The sequence below is a fragment of the Watersipora subatra genome, chromosome 4, assembly GCF_963576615.1.
Source record: "Watersipora subatra chromosome 4, tzWatSuba1.1, whole genome shotgun sequence".
Lineage (NCBI taxonomy): Eukaryota > Metazoa > Bryozoa > Gymnolaemata > Cheilostomatida > Watersiporidae > Watersipora > Watersipora subatra.
Genome location: NC_088711.1, coordinates 48,278,746 through 48,297,002, shown reverse-complemented (window position 1 = coordinate 48,297,002; position 18,257 = coordinate 48,278,746). Strand labels below are relative to the sequence as shown.

Below are 18,257 nucleotides of genomic sequence, written 5' to 3'. Positions count from 1 at the left end.
GATTGGCGTACTTTCTTATTTCTACTAGTATCCTGAAAGTTTAGTGCTCCATGGCGGTCAGGTGTAATAGCTATGCATATAATTATTATTGAATGCCACTGAGTGCCTGATTGTTGCAGTTGTTAAAGTGTCAGTCAAACATGTGAAATGACATGAGTTTGAATCCAGCATGATTGAGTGAGTCTTTTTTTTCAAACTCTAGCTGCAGCTTCGGACAGATGGACAGACAGGCTTTCAATACAGAAAAGATTAGATTTGCTTTTAATCACTTGGTTTCTACGCTTCAAATAAATTTGGAGTTTCTTTTGCTTCGAATCATAGAAATGGTAAAATCCAAACGTATTCGACGTCATTCAGTTTCATAAAAATTGTGTGAAGGCATTCGCGGGGAGACTACTATTTTACGTCATAAAAATGCTCACTGCAAATGAATTGGAATAAATAATACCTACTTAGACTCTCCCCAGTAGAGATTAAAAATTCAGCGCATTTTATCACAGTGCATTTTACCACTACCACTATATTCTAACTAATATTACCAACAATATGTTGCTCATACATCAATGATGAGGTAATTACTTTTTCATTTATTTGATTAGATTATTTAATAAATGATTGAACCTGCCGATTGTATAGATTACCACTGAACTGGTGCCGACCTCTTCCTAGGCTTAACTCTTCTAGCATGGAAAAAGGTTTTTACTAAAAGTGATTGTCGTTCATGTGATCTTTGAAGTAATGAGTGTGTAGCAAGTAGTAAATTATGTTTCCGTTTTGTAATATAGAGGGATATTAATATCATCAAAAATAAAAAAATCTGCTTAGGTATCCTGACTGAGGCAGTGCAACGAACGTGTGAAGTGTAAATTAAAAAGTGACTATGACGTTAAATTGAGCCTACATTAACAAGTTTTGCTAACTTGTTAACATTAACAAGTTTTGTTTTGAGAAGTGAATCGCTAGTGTCGAAAAAATGGTTAAACGCAACTCTCAATAGTTGAAATGGTTCATTCATCAGCAGAGGTCAACTCTGAATTCATTTGAAGAGTAAAAACCCGGTGAATATGCGATACTCAATACAAACAATCGAGCTGAACATAAACACTAGGTGTTTTATCAGAAAAATATGTTTGTCTAAACAAAAGCAAATTAAGATTATATGGTTAGTAAGTCATCAGCAGCAGAGGAAAATTTTGAAGCTAATCAAGTAACTGATGTACAAAGCTCTGTATCTACAGAGCATTCAGACATCATTTTTATTATTGACTTGGTGTTTTTTTTTCTTGCAAAAGAACAGTAAAATATCTAACAGTTCTATATCAGACGCATCAATGTGTGCAGTCAGTCATAATCACATTTTTTATGTTTTCCGTAACAGGAGCAGAGGTATTCCAGTTCTCCGTGTCAGATGTTGACGATGACCCACTGACAGTTATTATAAACTACAACAAGCAATTCAATCTCGTCATCAACAGTCCAAGCAATTACTCAGTCACATTGAAGGACACCATAGACCGAGAAACTATGTCTAGATATGATCTGCAGGTCACAATCAGCGATGGAACTGTGCAAGAGGTCAATATGTTTGCGTATTCTTCATAAAAGTCTTTAGGCAGAAGTAGAGATGGTTATAACATCAAGTTGGCCCTGTAAAAGCATAGAGCAGACTCAAGTGTGTAAACTTGTTTACTCAATAATTTTGCACTTAATGTTAGGAATTCATATTATTGAGTTTTATGTATGCACACAGTTATATTATTTTAATAAGGAAGATCAATGAATGACAACGGAGTGTGTGGCAGCTGGTGGCAGCTGATCGAGATATAAAATAAATGATCAGTGAAAGTACTTGCTAACTTCTATGGGCAGGTTTTTTAGTAGAGCAGTGAATATGAAATGTGATTCTTGTCCAACTGGGGCTTGAATTTGAACCTACACACAATTTCAGTAGATTTTATCAGAAAGTATCGATATTTTGTTATCATTTGCAATTGTTCTTAATGTTTGAGGTGATCTAACTGTCACGATGTTTCAAGACTAAAATACTAAAATTAAAACTTCAGGTTAAACCCTCAGGTTCAAGAAAGCGCGATTATGACATCTATAGTTGCAAAGAGACTGTCAGAATAGACACACATAACACTACAACTTCAATGCAATAGCTGACATCAATAGCAAGAGCGACACGCAGCTGAGCAGCAAGTGACTTTATTTTGGCACGGGTTTTTTTGAGTGCTTTAACTGTAATCAAGTTTGGCTGATTTTAATCTTGAAACTTCTTGGCAGTCAGACCATTGTAAACATCAAGAACAATCGCAAATGATAGAAAAATACCAAAACTTTTTGATATAATCTACTAAAACATTTTGCAAGTTTATTATCAAGCAGCTTTGTAGAGTATCGGATAAAACATAATATTCTCTGTCAAAGACTACAAGTTAAAGAAATAAAAGTTACTCTTTTGTTTGTTCGCAGTTTTGTGTCATTCCGGTTATTAGAACTCAAAATAACTTGAGTAAGTCTATTAAACACTCACTCTGTTACTAACCACTGTAATATCTTCTAGTGACAATTCGGTTTATAACCGAAGGTGCAAGAACTGTTTCACGCTTCAACTAATTTACCTTTCAGAGTGTTGATGTAAGAATCAGAGTGGAAGATGTAAATGATTTTGTGCCCATCATAAAGAACACACAACTGAGCGCATCTGTTCGAGAAAATCAACCAATGGGAACCTTCGTTATAAACATAACAACGGAAGATGAAGACAGCGGTTACAATGCTGCCACTGAGATAATCCTTGATGATGTAAGTGTAATGTAGAGCAGTAGAAATAGGAGCTAAAAGAACGGTAAAAAATGTTGTGATGAACATATTACTGGCTCTTCTCCATCATAGCAGCATAGAGCCAGTGATGGATCAAATTTTTTACTTCAAATAACACATAGATGAGCCTTACTGTTTCAATAACCTTCCAAGCAAGTAGACCTACCGAGATAACCTCATTTGTGAATTTTACTTGCTTGCTTAAAAACTCATCTTTTGAGTTTACAGGTAAATATAAGTACATTAATTTCGCGAAAAGGTTTTGGTCATCTGGTGCAACTAGTTTTTTGTGAAACACCAATTTTCCCATGAGTTGAATTTCTAGGTAGAAAAGTCAAAACATAGATCATAATGTATCTATCTATTTGTATTTTAACAGGAGACACTTCCCTTCTACTTAGGAGATCCAAGCACCAAAGAACCATTGGAACACAGCTATGGAAGAGCCACCGTGCTAATCAGAGAGAGTTTAGACTACGAACAGCAACCTCTGTACTCAGTTGCTGTTACTGTTACAGACATGGCTGGATGTGTGGGTGCTGCCTGTCAGGTAGAAATTACTCTTTTTTTACATTATGTAAAAAAATTAGGTAGCACTACCCTAATCATGGCTGCCTAAGCAACTAACTTGACAACCTTTTAAGTCAAATATTACTTGGACAGTCCTTAGCTCTGTGTACAACTGTAATTGTTTTATGTCTGTGTAATTGGTGAACAGCCATGTTTTGCTGAATTTCAAAAAAACACATTAAGCATTCAATAATGCGTTAGCTGCAAAAAATATTTTCTATTTTGATTTCCAGAAACTCTTATATTTGCCTAAATGAATTCATAACATGCTTCATTGCTGTTGAAAAATTATGTTCTACTCTGAAAGTTAATTCTTTGCTTTCAGACTCCTTTATCCACAACTCAAACTTTACGAGTTACCGTATTGGATGAGCAGGATACACCACCATACTTCACGTCTCTGCCTTATGTTGCTCAAACGCATGAAAATCTGCCAGTGGGAAGCAAAATAATTCAGATACTGGCTCTTGATGGCGACACCTCTGCAAGAAGAAATGTGGAGTACTTTTTTGTTACCTCCAGTGAGTGAAAGCTTCCATGTTATTTAAGCTTTATTTATCTAAGCTGGACTTCTTTGCCGTAGCTTTCTAATGCATTATTACAAGTTTACGAAAACGGGAATCGACTCACTTTGGTGAATATAACAATAGAATTGCTAGCGCTGTATTGAAACCAAACAGGTATTTACTATATACAGAGGTAACATACAGCGGTTGGTTAATTGTGGTAGTACTTTAACTGCTATGTAGTTTATAATCCTGTGGCTGTGTTGATTTCTGAAGGCAAGTGAAGTTGTGTTTAACTGTGTAAAGCTCTGCGGTTGATAATTCAATTGCAGATAAAATGATTCCAGAGGATAATGACTCACTGTTCTGGAGAAATAAACAGGCCTTATTTATGTTACAACTAGCATCCTAGTAGTATAATGGCAGTATAGTGTGCTGTGAGAGATCGTCAGGTGTGCTGATTAAGCGCTGGTAATCAGTGTTTTCGCAATTATTACAATTTTCCAGATGGTGATCGATTGTAGCAGTTGTTAGTGTCGGTCTACCGAGCCAAATGTTGTGGGTTCAAATCCCGCAAGATGTAATCATTTTGTTTAACCTGCAACCATGTCTAAGGACAAATGGACAGATACAGCTTTTATTATCGTAAAAACTTAGATTCCAAATACAGACCAACACAACTGCAGTTCAAAGGGAATTTGTCGACATGATTTTTGAACCTGATTGATCGTAATGCTAAGTAAACAGCGTACTTACCCTATAAATCTAGCAAATACAAAACTGCACCGTCTGGCTCCTTTTTTCCATCCCTCTATATCTTTGTTTCAAAATACAAAAATATATTTTTGGTGTTGCTATTGTAATAACCTAGCTTATAACTAGCTTCATGATTGAGGTTTCAATTTATGCAAACACTTAACCGATTGGATGAACTGTCAACTCATCTAAATAAATTTGAATCTAAAGATCTGAAATCAATTTTATACGAATCATAAGTCAACTAGCATACTTTACTTGCCTCTTACAGTTTTAAAGATATACATGTGGGTACATAGACAAACTCCATTTTTAGGTTGGTTGAATTTGCTGATACACTGGTAGTATCAGAATTTTAACAGTTGATCAAGTTTTTGCCCTCATAGTCTCTACTAAAATATTGACAAAAGTCCAAAAGGCAACTGATAACGGATATAAAAACAATATGGCTCGATGCCATACATGAGTAAGCTTGGTGTCTGGCTATCCAGTAGATCTTAACATCATTGAGGATCAGCAATATTAAAGGATTAAAACACTGATAGATTTCTGAACGAAATACGAAACTTGTGACAAGGCATTAGCCACTCGATGGTAGTTTGTGGTCACACTTCCTCATGCTTCACGGATCACAGTAATCTCTGATGTTGTTAAAAGGGTAAACAGTGATTAAGCAAGCCAGTGGTCTTGGTATTTTTGGCGTCATCCAGCCATTGTCATTGAAAACAACTTGCTTTAAAGTTTTGCACTTTACAAACAAACATATTTTCATGTTTACATTATTCCAGAAGTTCCTCAAACCATTTTTACACTTATGTATATTACTTTGAACTTTTTAATTTCTCAGTTTATGAATGTTAGTTTAACAATAATACACAGAAATGAGAACGGAAACTTATAACGTATTGTTATGTTGATGTGAATCCAGAACCTCACCAAAATGTTTAATACTAATGCATGTCATTATGAGCTTTTTTATTTCTCAGTTTATGAACGTTAGTTTAGTAACAACCTTGAGAACCATGTTTGTAGGTGGAGAGTTTGTTGGAAGACTTGGCTACTTCTCCATTGACCCCTCTAGTGGAGAAATAACTAATGCTGAGGTGATAGATGCTGACTCAGCAGAAGTGAAAGCCCAGGCCTCCTTTTACACACTCAATGTTACCGTGAGTCTTCTACATTCACCTTTCTGGTCAAGCCTGCTCTCTCCCTCTTCTGCCTTTTTTGCCCTCTACTCTCTGCACCTCGGGCCTCTCTTACTCAACCTTTATTTCCTTCCTAAGCTGACCAATAAGGTAACAGTGTTTTGTTACAGCACATAGCAGTTAAACTTATCAAATCTCTATACCAAAAGTTCAAAGCGTAGTCAGTTGTCACTTGATATTCGCAGGTACTACATTGGACAATATAATTTATATGGTACTCGTATGCTGATGTTGAATAAAGGAATAACATACTTTGAATAAAATTTTATCAAATAATATAATCTAACCAGAAGTATAAGGCAATTTGTGGTCTATTTCTAAAATATGAATATAAATCTACAATTCAGTGTTGATAAAAACGTTAAACCGATTTTAAAAAACAACCAGAAATTGAGGGTACAAGCTAGCAACTGTAAGGTCAATGTTTACTATGATTGACTAGACTAGTTACTTCTTCAGGTTAACTAAATAGAAGTAGTTCACAGGCTGAATGCGTTTGATAAATGCTTAACTAGGTGCTACTGCGACTTAATTAATGCTTTCTGAGTTAAGGCAGTATTGGTATGCCCACCTGCTCAAGGTTGTCAGATTTTGTCATTGCCAAATTGTGATCGTAATTCTTATCAAGCATTATATGTTCAATTTTTGAGATAAAAAACAATAGAAATATGCTAGTCATATCCAACTAAGAATAGTTCTGCATGTAAAAGCTGAGCAGCTTTTGTTACCGCTGCTAAAAACAATGGTTTCCTTTAATAGGGGAAATACTTGCCATTCTGATATTGTTACAAAAGTTGTTACTTTTTTAAAGTTACTTAAAATTATGTTAACATAATAACACAACTTTGCTACAATTTTATGAGGTCATCTCATGATTCTTGCTGTTATAATAGTTTTCTTAGTTCAGCTTAATAAAGTTTATGACCTCATGACCTTATCTATATGACATTTAAAAAAATTATCATTTTATACTTTGGGTTTTCTGTTTGTTGAAGCTAAAAAACTTAGAAAACAAGTTTTTGCTTTTCAGGCAAAGGAAGTTTTGAGAGATGGTGAAGTAGAGCAGCCAGAACTTGATCAATCTTTTGCCAGTGTCTCTGTTTCAATTCTTGATGTCAATGATGAGCGACCAACATTTTCCACCAACGCAATCTCGGCTTCAATAATGGAAGGACTTCCTGCAGGGAGCTCAGTACAGTTTAATGACACACTCAAAGTTGTCGACCTTGATCAGGTTTGTTCATAAATACCAAACCAAATTGAAAATCTTTACAAAACAAAAAAGTCTGTTAATGAAGGTCTTCAAAACCTGAAACTATCATTTCTACTGTTGGGAGTATATTTTGGATACCATGTTTTAGTAATATTTAGATGCCATAAAACAAAATTATAAGCAATTACTAACAAAATCTTGAAATTCTAAGAATACGGTAGCAGGGAGGAGTTTGTATTCAGTTTTTGCAATACGGTATTTATGTAATGATCGTACATTTCTTGTTTGTTCTACGTTGAAGAGTTTCTCTGTTGTCGTCTAATAATTACACTTTTGCTGACTCAGAGGCTCTTTGCAATCCAATCTATGATTCACAACTTAAAATCCATGCTGATTCAAAGTGAGTAAGCAAAGCTATTTCTCACACAAGCCTGTTAATCCTTCCATGAGCAAGTTATTTGCTGAAATAGTTAATCTGCTGATAAGCTCTGACTGATTTGATAGCTTTTTTTAACAAACTCCTCCAAACCAAACTGCTTGAATTGGTTGAACTCTACAATGTTTTTAATACAGCATCTAAAATGGTCAGTCTATTAAAACCGTATCTCTGGAATGTTCTTTTAAAGGTGGATATATCAGATCAGAATTCTGGGAAAAGGTTTTTCAGAAATTTAAAATTTAGAAAACATTTAGGTGCAAAAATTGCATTTATAACTTGAATCTCTTTCTCATTTTTAAATACAACAATCACACATTTTTATATTACACCAAAATGTTTCGAAGCAATATATATAAAATTTGTTTGATGCGTTTTTAACTATTTTTCGGTTCATTGTAACAATGATGAATTAAAATAATAAAAATGCAATGCTGAACAGCAACACCAGCAGATGTTTAGAAAGTTATGTCTAAGTAAAAACTGTTTGCACAGAATAACATAAAATATAATGTTAAGCCGTATTATATTTGATCGTGCTTGACTACCAAATTAGTAGAAAGCTTGAGTAGAGTTTCTTTTAGAAAAAGATGCTCTTTTGTTAGCTGCCATGAGGTTTGTTCAACCTACTGTTTGGGGTAACCTAGTCCATGACTAGATGATCAGCGTTAATCTGAATATAATAGATATATTAATTATTAATGACATTACGTACAGACTAGTAATAAAGTATAATAACGCTTGTGTAACGTTTGTTTTTGTCTGTGTCAGCCCTCAAGGGGTGACGATTGTGGAAACAAGCCTGCTCTTTTAGCTACTCGTGCGCTATAAACAAATACCCTGGGATCAATCCATAGAAAGTTATTGATCTATTTCATTAATATTTCTAACTGTCTTACAAGAAATCAATATGTTTAGATCGTTTACGCCCAATGATTCGTGCTGAAGATTACCTTTTGTGAGCGATTATATCCTTGAACAGATGAGAATTATTGTTTTCGTGAATGCTTGATCAAGAGTATGTGTCACACACAGGTTATACTACTTGGTTAGAGTTTTTACTACTCATACGGAATAGACTAGCCAATTCTTCTCTTTTTTCTTTCTGCTTTTCTCATTTATGGGTTGCCACAGCAGTTGGTACATCGTAAGGCAGAATATATTGTGATCCTGTGAGATTTGACTCAGGAAGAATTGTGACTATAGATGCTCTTTGTAACACCACCAGTGGTTCTTCTGGGATTTGAACCGCTGACCGGCTGATTGTATGCCAGGGCACTAACCACTGAGCCACGACTGATAGACTTGTAGACTAGCAGATTAAGATTTAATAACCTCAATATAAGGATTTCTATGATTTTAGATGATTGCCCATTGTTTTGAATGATTTAATTTTAGTGTTTTAAATTTTAAACTAGTTTAATTTGTTCGATCAAGTAAAATCAAATTCAGTAGATCATAATTTGATAAAGAGTTATGCTTCTGGTAGCACCAGTTAGACCAAACAGACGAACCTAACAATTGTTTCTAAGGAATAATATAGCAGGCCTTGCAGTTAACTTAATCTACCTTAAAATAGGAAACAGCTAACCATCTGTTGTTTAGTGCATCCAGTTTCTTCCCCAGATGTTTTGGTTGTCTTTTGAAGACATTAAGGAGAAAGACCTTTAATTTATGGACATAACTTGTAAAGCGAGTGGGTACTTAAACCAGACATTTATCTGACAACGCGTATATCTGACCTCGTCATAAATATTACATGAAATGAGAATGAAACATTCTTTTTACATTTCATCATCACATCTATTAGCACAATGAGATTTTAGTGCCATTACTCCATGATGCTAACTCATCAGAAGCTACTTATTGATTCTGTGTTTTAATTTAATGACAACTTGATTTAAGGAGCTAAAGTGGTAGCAGATCATAGTGGGCCAAGCCACCATCATCTCAGCATTAGAGTTATTAGTACCTGACAGGCATGACTTGAGAGACCGTCAGGTGTAATAACTATATTTGTAATTACTCTGCATAAAATGTAGGGGTTTATTGGTGCAGTTGTTAGTGTGTTTGTTTAACACGCCGAATGTTCAGAGATTGAATCCTGCATGCTACGATCTTTTTTTCCCAGCCTCCAAATATGGCTTCCTACATACAGATAATAAAGATGATTTGTAGCCAACAACAAGCAGTTTGTTTTACCTTTATCATATGAGGATCAGCCACAGCATGGCCGCTAGCAGTCTGAACTGTCAGATGTTCTGGAGAGTCATTCAGTTTTAAATTGCTCCCATGCTTTGAGAGACCACCCTGACAGCAAACTTATGGAAGTCTACCCCAAAACCATCTCATTAAATATCTAATACAAGAAAATTAAACTTATGACAGAACACTATTAACTAATGTTTTACTAACATTAAAGACATGTTTTTAAAGGGGGCAAATGGAGTATTCACACTGAGAGCTCTGACAGAGGCTGGTCAAGTGTCTCCTTGGTTCAACGTCATTCCCCAAAGAGTCATCAATGAAGCCACCATTTCTCTGACAACTAAGGACATGATTGACTATGAGGCCAACTCCACCATCACTATCAAGGTAACACAAGTGACTTCTTTCTTAAGTACACAGCTCATGGTTTTTATATGTCAAGCTGACAGATCAATTGAAATTTGGATCAGTAGGTTCCTAGATCTAAACTTGCTCCTGAAATATTTTCTGTCCTTCGTAGTTAAAAGTTTCAATGACTAGACACTATGAGTGTTATAAACAATCTGATTGATGTGGATGAATCAGTTCAATAGAACTGTTAATGATCAAGAGAAACAAGTACCAGCAACAACTAATCTCAAACTAACGGCTGTTTTGGGTCATCATCATAATTCTGAGACAGGACTACAGCCAAACTCAAGCATACAAAGTTATTTCATTGTAAAATTTATTTAAATCCTGAAAGCATTTGCTGGTGCAGCCAACATTTTATAAGAACTCACTTGAGTTTACATTGGTACAGAGTCTAGAAAACTGTGATGACCATTTAATAAATGGTGCAGGTACATAATAACATGGAGCATTAAAAACTTTATACAAAAATATGTAAAACATTGAAGGCCAAAGATAAATCATCTGTAAAAGGTTTAATTAAGTACTGTAAGTTAAACACATCAATTAAAGTTTCTATTGTTATGTCAGTTTTGAAACATGTGGATAGAAGTTTATGCCCACCTATGAGCAAGTTTAGAGATCAGTGGTGTAACTTACTCTAACTTAACCTAGATGAACTTTAAACTAGCTCGACATACATGTATTTATATTATTGCATTATGTACTATATATTTACATGTATGTTACTATATTATACATTTATATTATTATATTCTATACATATATTATTATATTATATATTTATATTATTATAATATATACTATATATTTATATTATTGTATTATATACTGTATATATTTTTTATCATATATTTTTATTAGATATTTATATTATTTTATTATATATTCATGTTATTGTATTATATATTTATATTATTTTATTATATATTTACAACATTATATTATATATTTGTACATTATTTTATTATACATTTCGCCTGCTGCACTCATGGAATAGTCACATAATTTATTATGACTTCTAAAATAACTAACTGCTTTCTTATAATCTTAGAGGCTCTTATTACAAGTTTTATTATCAAGTTTTACAAATTAGCAGCTTAAAGAGGAACTTACACAAAGGTTTAGTAAATTTTATTAAAAAATATTTTTTTATTATTTTGGGTTGTTTCTGGCTTGAGATGATCTGACCGTCAAAATGTTTCAAGATTAAAATCGACTAAACTTGATCACTGTTAAAACGCTTAGAAGAAAAAGACTCAAGGAATGTTGTCACTAGTTGGTGTAGTTGATATTAACTATTGCATTCAAGATGCAGCCTAACCAGCCTTTTTGCAACTATAAACCCCATAATCACACTTTCGCTTGGTCTGACTGTTCTAACCGTGGTCATGTTTTGTTGATTTCAATCTTGAAATATCCTGGCAGTCAGATCACCTCAAACATCAAAATCAACAGCAAATGATAGAAAAGTACTGATAATTTCTGACAAAGCCTACAAAAAACTTGGTGCGGGTTCATCTTGAAGTCAATATAATATATAACTTGATACAATAATGTTACTAGATCTATAAAACAGAAACTGGAAACCTTAAAATATACAAAGAAATTGATTTTTTGAGATGTTTTTAAGGCGCTAGTTTAACTTCGTAAAGCTATCTCAGCGATTATCCAGTTCGTTCTTGTTTATTAACACAGTGCACGCTGTAGGAGTCTAGGAGGGTTAAAGTTGTGTTTACATTGATCACTGTTCATACACGAGGCTGCCAAAAGTGTATTTGAACATTGGAGTACAAGGCGTATGATACAAATGGAAATGTTTGACTTATCAAACATTTGTTCCGCTCGACCCGCCAGAATCAAGATGAAATGAAGGCGGAGTTACAGAATAAAATTCCAATGAATGGGTGGAGCTTATCCTTACCTACTTATTACTCAGAACTAGGGAACACTTCACTATTTATACTAGTCTAGTTTTCAGGGGTTCATTTTGTACAATAATTACTCCTGTTTTTAATTTAATTAAAACTTCAGTCTGAAAATCCCAAAACATGATCACGTAGAAATATTATTATCATTTGCATGCTCAATGTCTCATAGCAACACTCGTAACAATACTTCAGTAAAATTACAAGTAACTGAAGTTCTTACCAACGCCTCCATTTGATGAAACATTCCTGACTGAAAACTGCCAAGTTTCCATACAGCGATAATGTGGTGACACTTGGGTAGGCCAGTGCTTAAGCGCTATGCTGGCTCCACCAGCAGATCATGTTTCCATAGGGCGTTATAAGTAAGCGATGGTTGTGCGATGCCTTATGTCGAAGCTGTATCTTTAAGAGGTCACATACGCACAAGTTGCGATTGGTTGCTAAGACCGTTTCTATGGCACAAAGATGGCGCTCTGCATGGGTGTTTTAGTTCCAAATAACGACGCTGAACTACAACAGAATGAGAGTAACACAGCTGTTTCCATAATAGCATTGCAGCACCATATAAGGGTGACTTGTTACGCTATAACTGTTGGAAATTTGGAAAAAATCGACCTAAGTTGATGTCTTAACGTTGATATCTAAAGCTTGCACTTTGGTAACTTTTGTTAGTTTGAGTACAGACGTTCTCATATCTTCAGCCTGTACCGATGCTTCTAGTTCAAGTAACACATAATAACCTTTCACAGATTGAGGCAAGAGATCTTCAGTCCGGAACTGTCACATTCAAAACTGTAGATATTGATGTCGAAGACAGCAATGACAACAACCCAACTTTTTCTTCTGCCGTATATGAAGCTACAGTGGTAGAGAACAGTGTGAGAGGCACTGTTGTATCTTCAAATACACAAATAATAGCTACTGACATAGACTCTGGGTCATACGGAGTTGTCTTCTACTCATTAGAAACTGAGCAAGATGTGTAAGTCCATTACAGCAATTAAATTTTGGTTTGTATATTGCTAACAGAAATCATCTACCATAATATAGACCTGAAGCTAATATTTTGTAGAAAGATAATTCCATAATTTTGTTTTAGCTTCAACATAGACCCAGAGAGTGCAGAGATTACAGTAGCTTGTGACAGATGTCTTGATCGTGAGCTGGAGCCTGTTTACTACCTAGTTATCGAGGCTATTGATGGTGGTGGCCTGCTAGATACAGCCCAGCTGACTATCACTGTTACTGATGTTAATGACCACGCCCCACAATTTACTGCCGATGTCTATGAAGCCTCTGTCAATGAAAACACTCTGCAGTTTGTAACACCACTTAATGTTCAGGTCAGTCAATTTGCTTGTATAATGTAGAAACTTCTATGCATTTTACATCGCTAACAGAAGTTAGTTTATTGATAATAAGACGTTAAAGACATATTGTATTTTCGCAAAACAAGCTTGAAAACTGAGTTTCATGCAAAAGCTTGTTTTTAACAATTGAGATACTTTCATGGCAAATATTTAACCAACTAAACAGAAATTTTTTTTCCCATTTATATCCCTTAGCAATATAGTGTATTTTAAAAAAGATTCAAGGTCAAACTTATTGCCTGATTTCTTCTCAACAGGCAAATGATGCAGATGAAGGATCCAATGCTATAGTATCTTACTCCCTACTCAACTACACAGATCACTTTGATATCAACTCTAATGGTTCAGTATTCATCACACAAGCTTTAGATGCAGAAGCTGTGTCAGACGTTCTAGAAGTCACTGTATCCGCTAGAGATATGGGAACGCCTGCGCTTAATTCAACCGCAGTTATCAGGGTGCAGATTTTAGATATGAACGATAAGACGCCACAATTTGGTCAATCTTCTCCATTCAGGAACGTTTCAGAGGATGCAACCATAGGTGAGGTAGTAGTTTTATGGTTCTGCATGCTTAGCGGATGCTAAAGTTAAATTTTAGTTACAAAGCTGGTTTCTGAATTATTTTGACCTGAATCATATATTACTAAGCGAAGTGTGACTAGCAAACTCAGTGAGAGGAATAGCTTTTAGCAATAAAGAAAATACTAAAACAGCCTAGCAAGTTAAGCACTAGTTAGTTATAGACAAGTTGACGTTTGCAGCTGTATTATATTACTATTATTATAAGTACTAGATGAATACCTAGCGTTGCTCGGGTAATAAAAAGCTTTTTTGCACAGAAAATTAATTTTATTTAACACATAAAATATTTAGTATTTTAACTTTGATATGAAATTATATTACTATTATTATAAGTACTATTACTATTTTATAACCTTATTATTACTACTACCGTGGAAATTTGGTGGCTGTGAGAGATCATCGAGTGTAATAACTATATCTACAATTATTCTAAAAATGTTAGAATGTGGTCAATTAGTGCAGGCGTTAGGAGTATTGATCTAGAAAGCTGAAAGTTGTGGGTTCAAACCCTGAAAGATGAAATCTTTTTCCAGCCTTCAATATTGGTTTTAGATAGATGGATTCTCATTATAGTAAAGCTTATAGTACAGATTATACAGTGTGTGACAAATGCTTGTCAAACATTTGTAGGATTTTTGACAAAAACTTCCTATTCAAGTATAATAGGTTTTTCATAAGAGACATGAAAAGTTCTAAAAAAGTGAACCGCATCTCGTACGAAATAGCCTAACACACTGTTGAATTTATAGTATTTTTAATGACTCGATTTTATACGGTTTTGTTGAGAAAAACCCTATCAACATATGGACTAATTTATAATCAAGCGTTATGCAATTTTAGGAACTATCATCTACACTGCCCATGCAACTGACGATGATAGATCATCGCCTAACAAGGACATCATCTACAGCTTGCTCTACGGAGGCTTCCACCAGTTCCGCATTGAGCCTCAAACTGGTCACATCAGGGTCAACTCTAGTCTTGACAGAGAGAGCTCTAGGAATGAATACTCACTAGTTGTAAGAGCATCAGACCGTGGTCAGCCTCCTTTGTCCAGTCAGCAGACGATTGTAGTGAAGGTAAGTGGAGGGTTGTTAAGAGGTTAAGACAGAAGTCCACACACACCCGCTATATTTTTATAACGTGGTTAATCTGTAAATTTGCTTCTCCTGCAAGATGGAAACAGCGAAAACTTGCAAGTCGAGCAAATTTTGCTACTCACAATTTTTATCAAATGTTTCCTTCTTGGCAAAGATGAAAACGGCACTTGCAAATGATTTGCAAAAAATTTTCAACATTTCCCACACTTAATCAATTTTGTTTTGACAAGACAGGAGTGCACCGCTATGACCTCTGGAATAGAGGTCCTCTTTTAAATGTCTGTTGAAACGCTTATCACATGCTCAACATGCTCAAAATGCCAAACCCACCTCATATGCAAAATGGAAACATAGCAATTGTAGGTGAGTAACAAAAAACAGCTTTAGGATATATAGTTTTAAATTTGGGTTTTAAAAACATAAAACTAAAAAACTAAGAAAGACGACATACTAATTCAAAAAATAACCTTACAATTTCCAATGTTCACATGGTATCTTGAAACTGTTTGATCTTAAAACAAACATTCCTAAAAGAATAGGCAGTAATTTGCTTAATTCCTTTCTTGTTGAATACTGGATCTGTTAATTACTTAGCATATAAATACACTTATTTTTATTGGTTGCGTGCTGCTAAAATTCACTCCCTGTCACAGGTCACTGATGTAAACGATGAGGCGCCAGTGTTCTTACAGAATGATTACGCCTTTGAAATTGAGGAAGGGCAGGATGCAAACACCCCAGTGGGAACAGTCCAGGCTACAGACCCTGACACTAACAAGATCATCAAATACAACATCACAGAGACGAAAGCCTTCAGCAGTGACGACACTGCTGTGGAACTACAAAATGTATGTACTTTTTACAAACAAAGTTTTGTTTTGAATTCCAACCTTCACCAACATGAGCTTAATGCAGTTTGCTGCTTGTCTTGATGCAGTTTAATGCTTTCTTTTGGCAGCTACTACTCGTGCCTTAGTTCTATTTATTTAAGCTTTTTCATTTCCTATGAGAACCGAACTACGTCAGATTTCATCTTAGTTTTTGACCCAAAAAATGGAAACTCACAGAATTTTTCTCTGACAGGTAAAGCTTTATTAAAATTAATTTATTTTCTTAATTCTGTTTAAAGAGATCCTGATTTATAGACCACAGGTGTCCTAATAAAGCATATGCTATGCAGGTGTTCTACGAAAGCGCACGCATGACAGCTGACATCTTTGAAATATTGTGTTGGCTAAAAGATGTCAGTAGTTTAAATAGAATGAACTCATTCCTAGCTTATATCAGACCTCCACAATTGCCAAACAAAAGTTTTTTCACTTCATGAAAAAACTTGTTCCTTGATACATTTTATGTGACAATAAAAATTGATAAAATCGTAATAGATTTCGAATTGTACCTATATATACATTTCTAGGACCCATTTTCCATCAACTACTCCACTGGTCTGCTGTTAGTCAGTTCTGTGCTAGACAGGGAGACTGTGAGCAGAGTAGAGCTCACTGTAACTGCTCAAGATGTCAATGGTCTGCAGCCACAGATCTCTACTGGTTTGTATATATGAATAACATGAGTAGAATATGATCCAATTCTATCTATTTTGTATAATAAAATTGTTTGCCCAATATAGGTTTATTTGAGGGTTAGTAAAGCTTACAAGATAGATCCTAGATATAGATTGTGTAACATGTGAAAACTTATTTAGATTTCGCTATTGTTTGTAGTTGAGCTTGGTTTTATAGTTTTATAGTAAAGAAGACTTATGGACTATATGGTAGTCTAGTAGCTGCAATTTGTAAAAACTGTCATCTATACTGCCCGTGCAACTGATGACCAAGTTAGCATATTTGCATTCAGGAAAAAATGAAATAAATTTCTACAATTGTTTACTCTGAAGATGATAGTTTTATACAGAAACTTATTGTCTCTACTTGGTTGGTTTCTGCTAAACTTGTTAGTAGTTGGAATATTATTTTTATCGAACTCTTTTGTTTTTTTATCTTAGTCAAAGTGAAGATAGAAATAATTGATGTAAATGACAACCCTCCCGTCATACAACCTGTTGGAATACTAGAGGTAGAGGAAGGGGATTACAGTGCTTCAGAGCCAAGGCTAGTTACACAACTGACAGTTATAGATCAAGACCTTGACAGCCGATTTGATTACTCCCTCAGTCTCAATCCTTTCTCTGTCTATTCTATCAACGACAATGGTAAGAGAATAATAGGTCTGGCTGGTCCGTGATTTGATAACAATGGTTGGTAAAAAGATGAGACATACTCGAAACTTGTTATATCTTTGAAGCATACAATATAAGATTTCATTGAATGAAACAAACACTTACATATGATTATTTTATTGTTTACATTTTTTAAGAGCTATGACCAAATTGTTGGCGCTAAAAATTTAAAGTTTTTTATTATAATTATAATAATATATAATAATTATATTAGTATTACAATAGTCGACGTAAACCAGTTCTGATTTTTATTTTCGAATTTGAAATAAAAATTTTTTGTAAGTATGTTGTATATTATTTAGCAGTATATTTATTGTAGTTATATATTATTAATAGATTTTGGAATGCACTACCATCTTTATTTTTATTTGTTTTCAGAGAAGCTTAAACGTTAGTTTATAAATGAATAAAAAGACCATCAACAGATTGGCTATTTGGTAACTCAAATAAAATTGGTATTGAAAATGTTTATAGGCATAAGGTCATCAAAAGTACATGAAAAATATTTTAGTGAACTATGTATCGAACTGTACAATAGGTTACTAGGTTTTTTGAGTAATACAAAACTATATCAATTATATGCTCACTAATGTCAATAGCAGAATATAAATGAACCAGTCACCACACCTTCAGTAACGACATTTTAAATACGTAAAAGAATTTCCTGTTGAGTACGGCATAAATGATTTTCTAATCTATATATGAGAATATATTTACAGTTTGTCGCTTCTGTTTGCACATGTTGTAATAATCTATATGTAATTAATCACACTTGGTCATTGTTAATGTCTGTCTGTTAGTCTACATGAATGCCACACATTTCCAAATTTTGTTGCTAACTTTTTTCAAACTTCATACATATATGCTCTATTTCTTCCGTCAGTTCACCAAAATGTTTGGTT

The 18,257-nt window shown here is 34.4% G+C and overlaps 1 protein-coding gene across 1 annotated transcript in view; it reads left to right on the top strand.

The window, feature by feature from the left end:
* Positions 1 to 18,257, top strand: part of LOC137395226 (cadherin-23-like) — a 34,522-nt gene that overhangs the window by 9,407 nt on the left and 6,858 nt on the right. The window contains exons 5-18 of the mRNA XM_068082073.1: positions 1,379 to 1,575; positions 2,632 to 2,808; positions 3,206 to 3,376; positions 3,722 to 3,917; positions 5,691 to 5,824; positions 6,894 to 7,097; positions 9,949 to 10,107; positions 12,812 to 13,044; positions 13,162 to 13,405; positions 13,690 to 13,975; positions 14,857 to 15,095; positions 15,770 to 15,964; positions 16,534 to 16,666; positions 17,122 to 17,328. Of these exons, the coding sequence (XP_067938174.1) occupies positions 1,379 to 1,575; positions 2,632 to 2,808; positions 3,206 to 3,376; positions 3,722 to 3,917; positions 5,691 to 5,824; positions 6,894 to 7,097; positions 9,949 to 10,107; positions 12,812 to 13,044; positions 13,162 to 13,405; positions 13,690 to 13,975; positions 14,857 to 15,095; positions 15,770 to 15,964; positions 16,534 to 16,666; positions 17,122 to 17,328 (2,775 nt within the window). The remainder of the gene's footprint in view (positions 1 to 1,378; positions 1,576 to 2,631; positions 2,809 to 3,205; positions 3,377 to 3,721; positions 3,918 to 5,690; positions 5,825 to 6,893; positions 7,098 to 9,948; positions 10,108 to 12,811; positions 13,045 to 13,161; positions 13,406 to 13,689; positions 13,976 to 14,856; positions 15,096 to 15,769; positions 15,965 to 16,533; positions 16,667 to 17,121; positions 17,329 to 18,257) is intronic.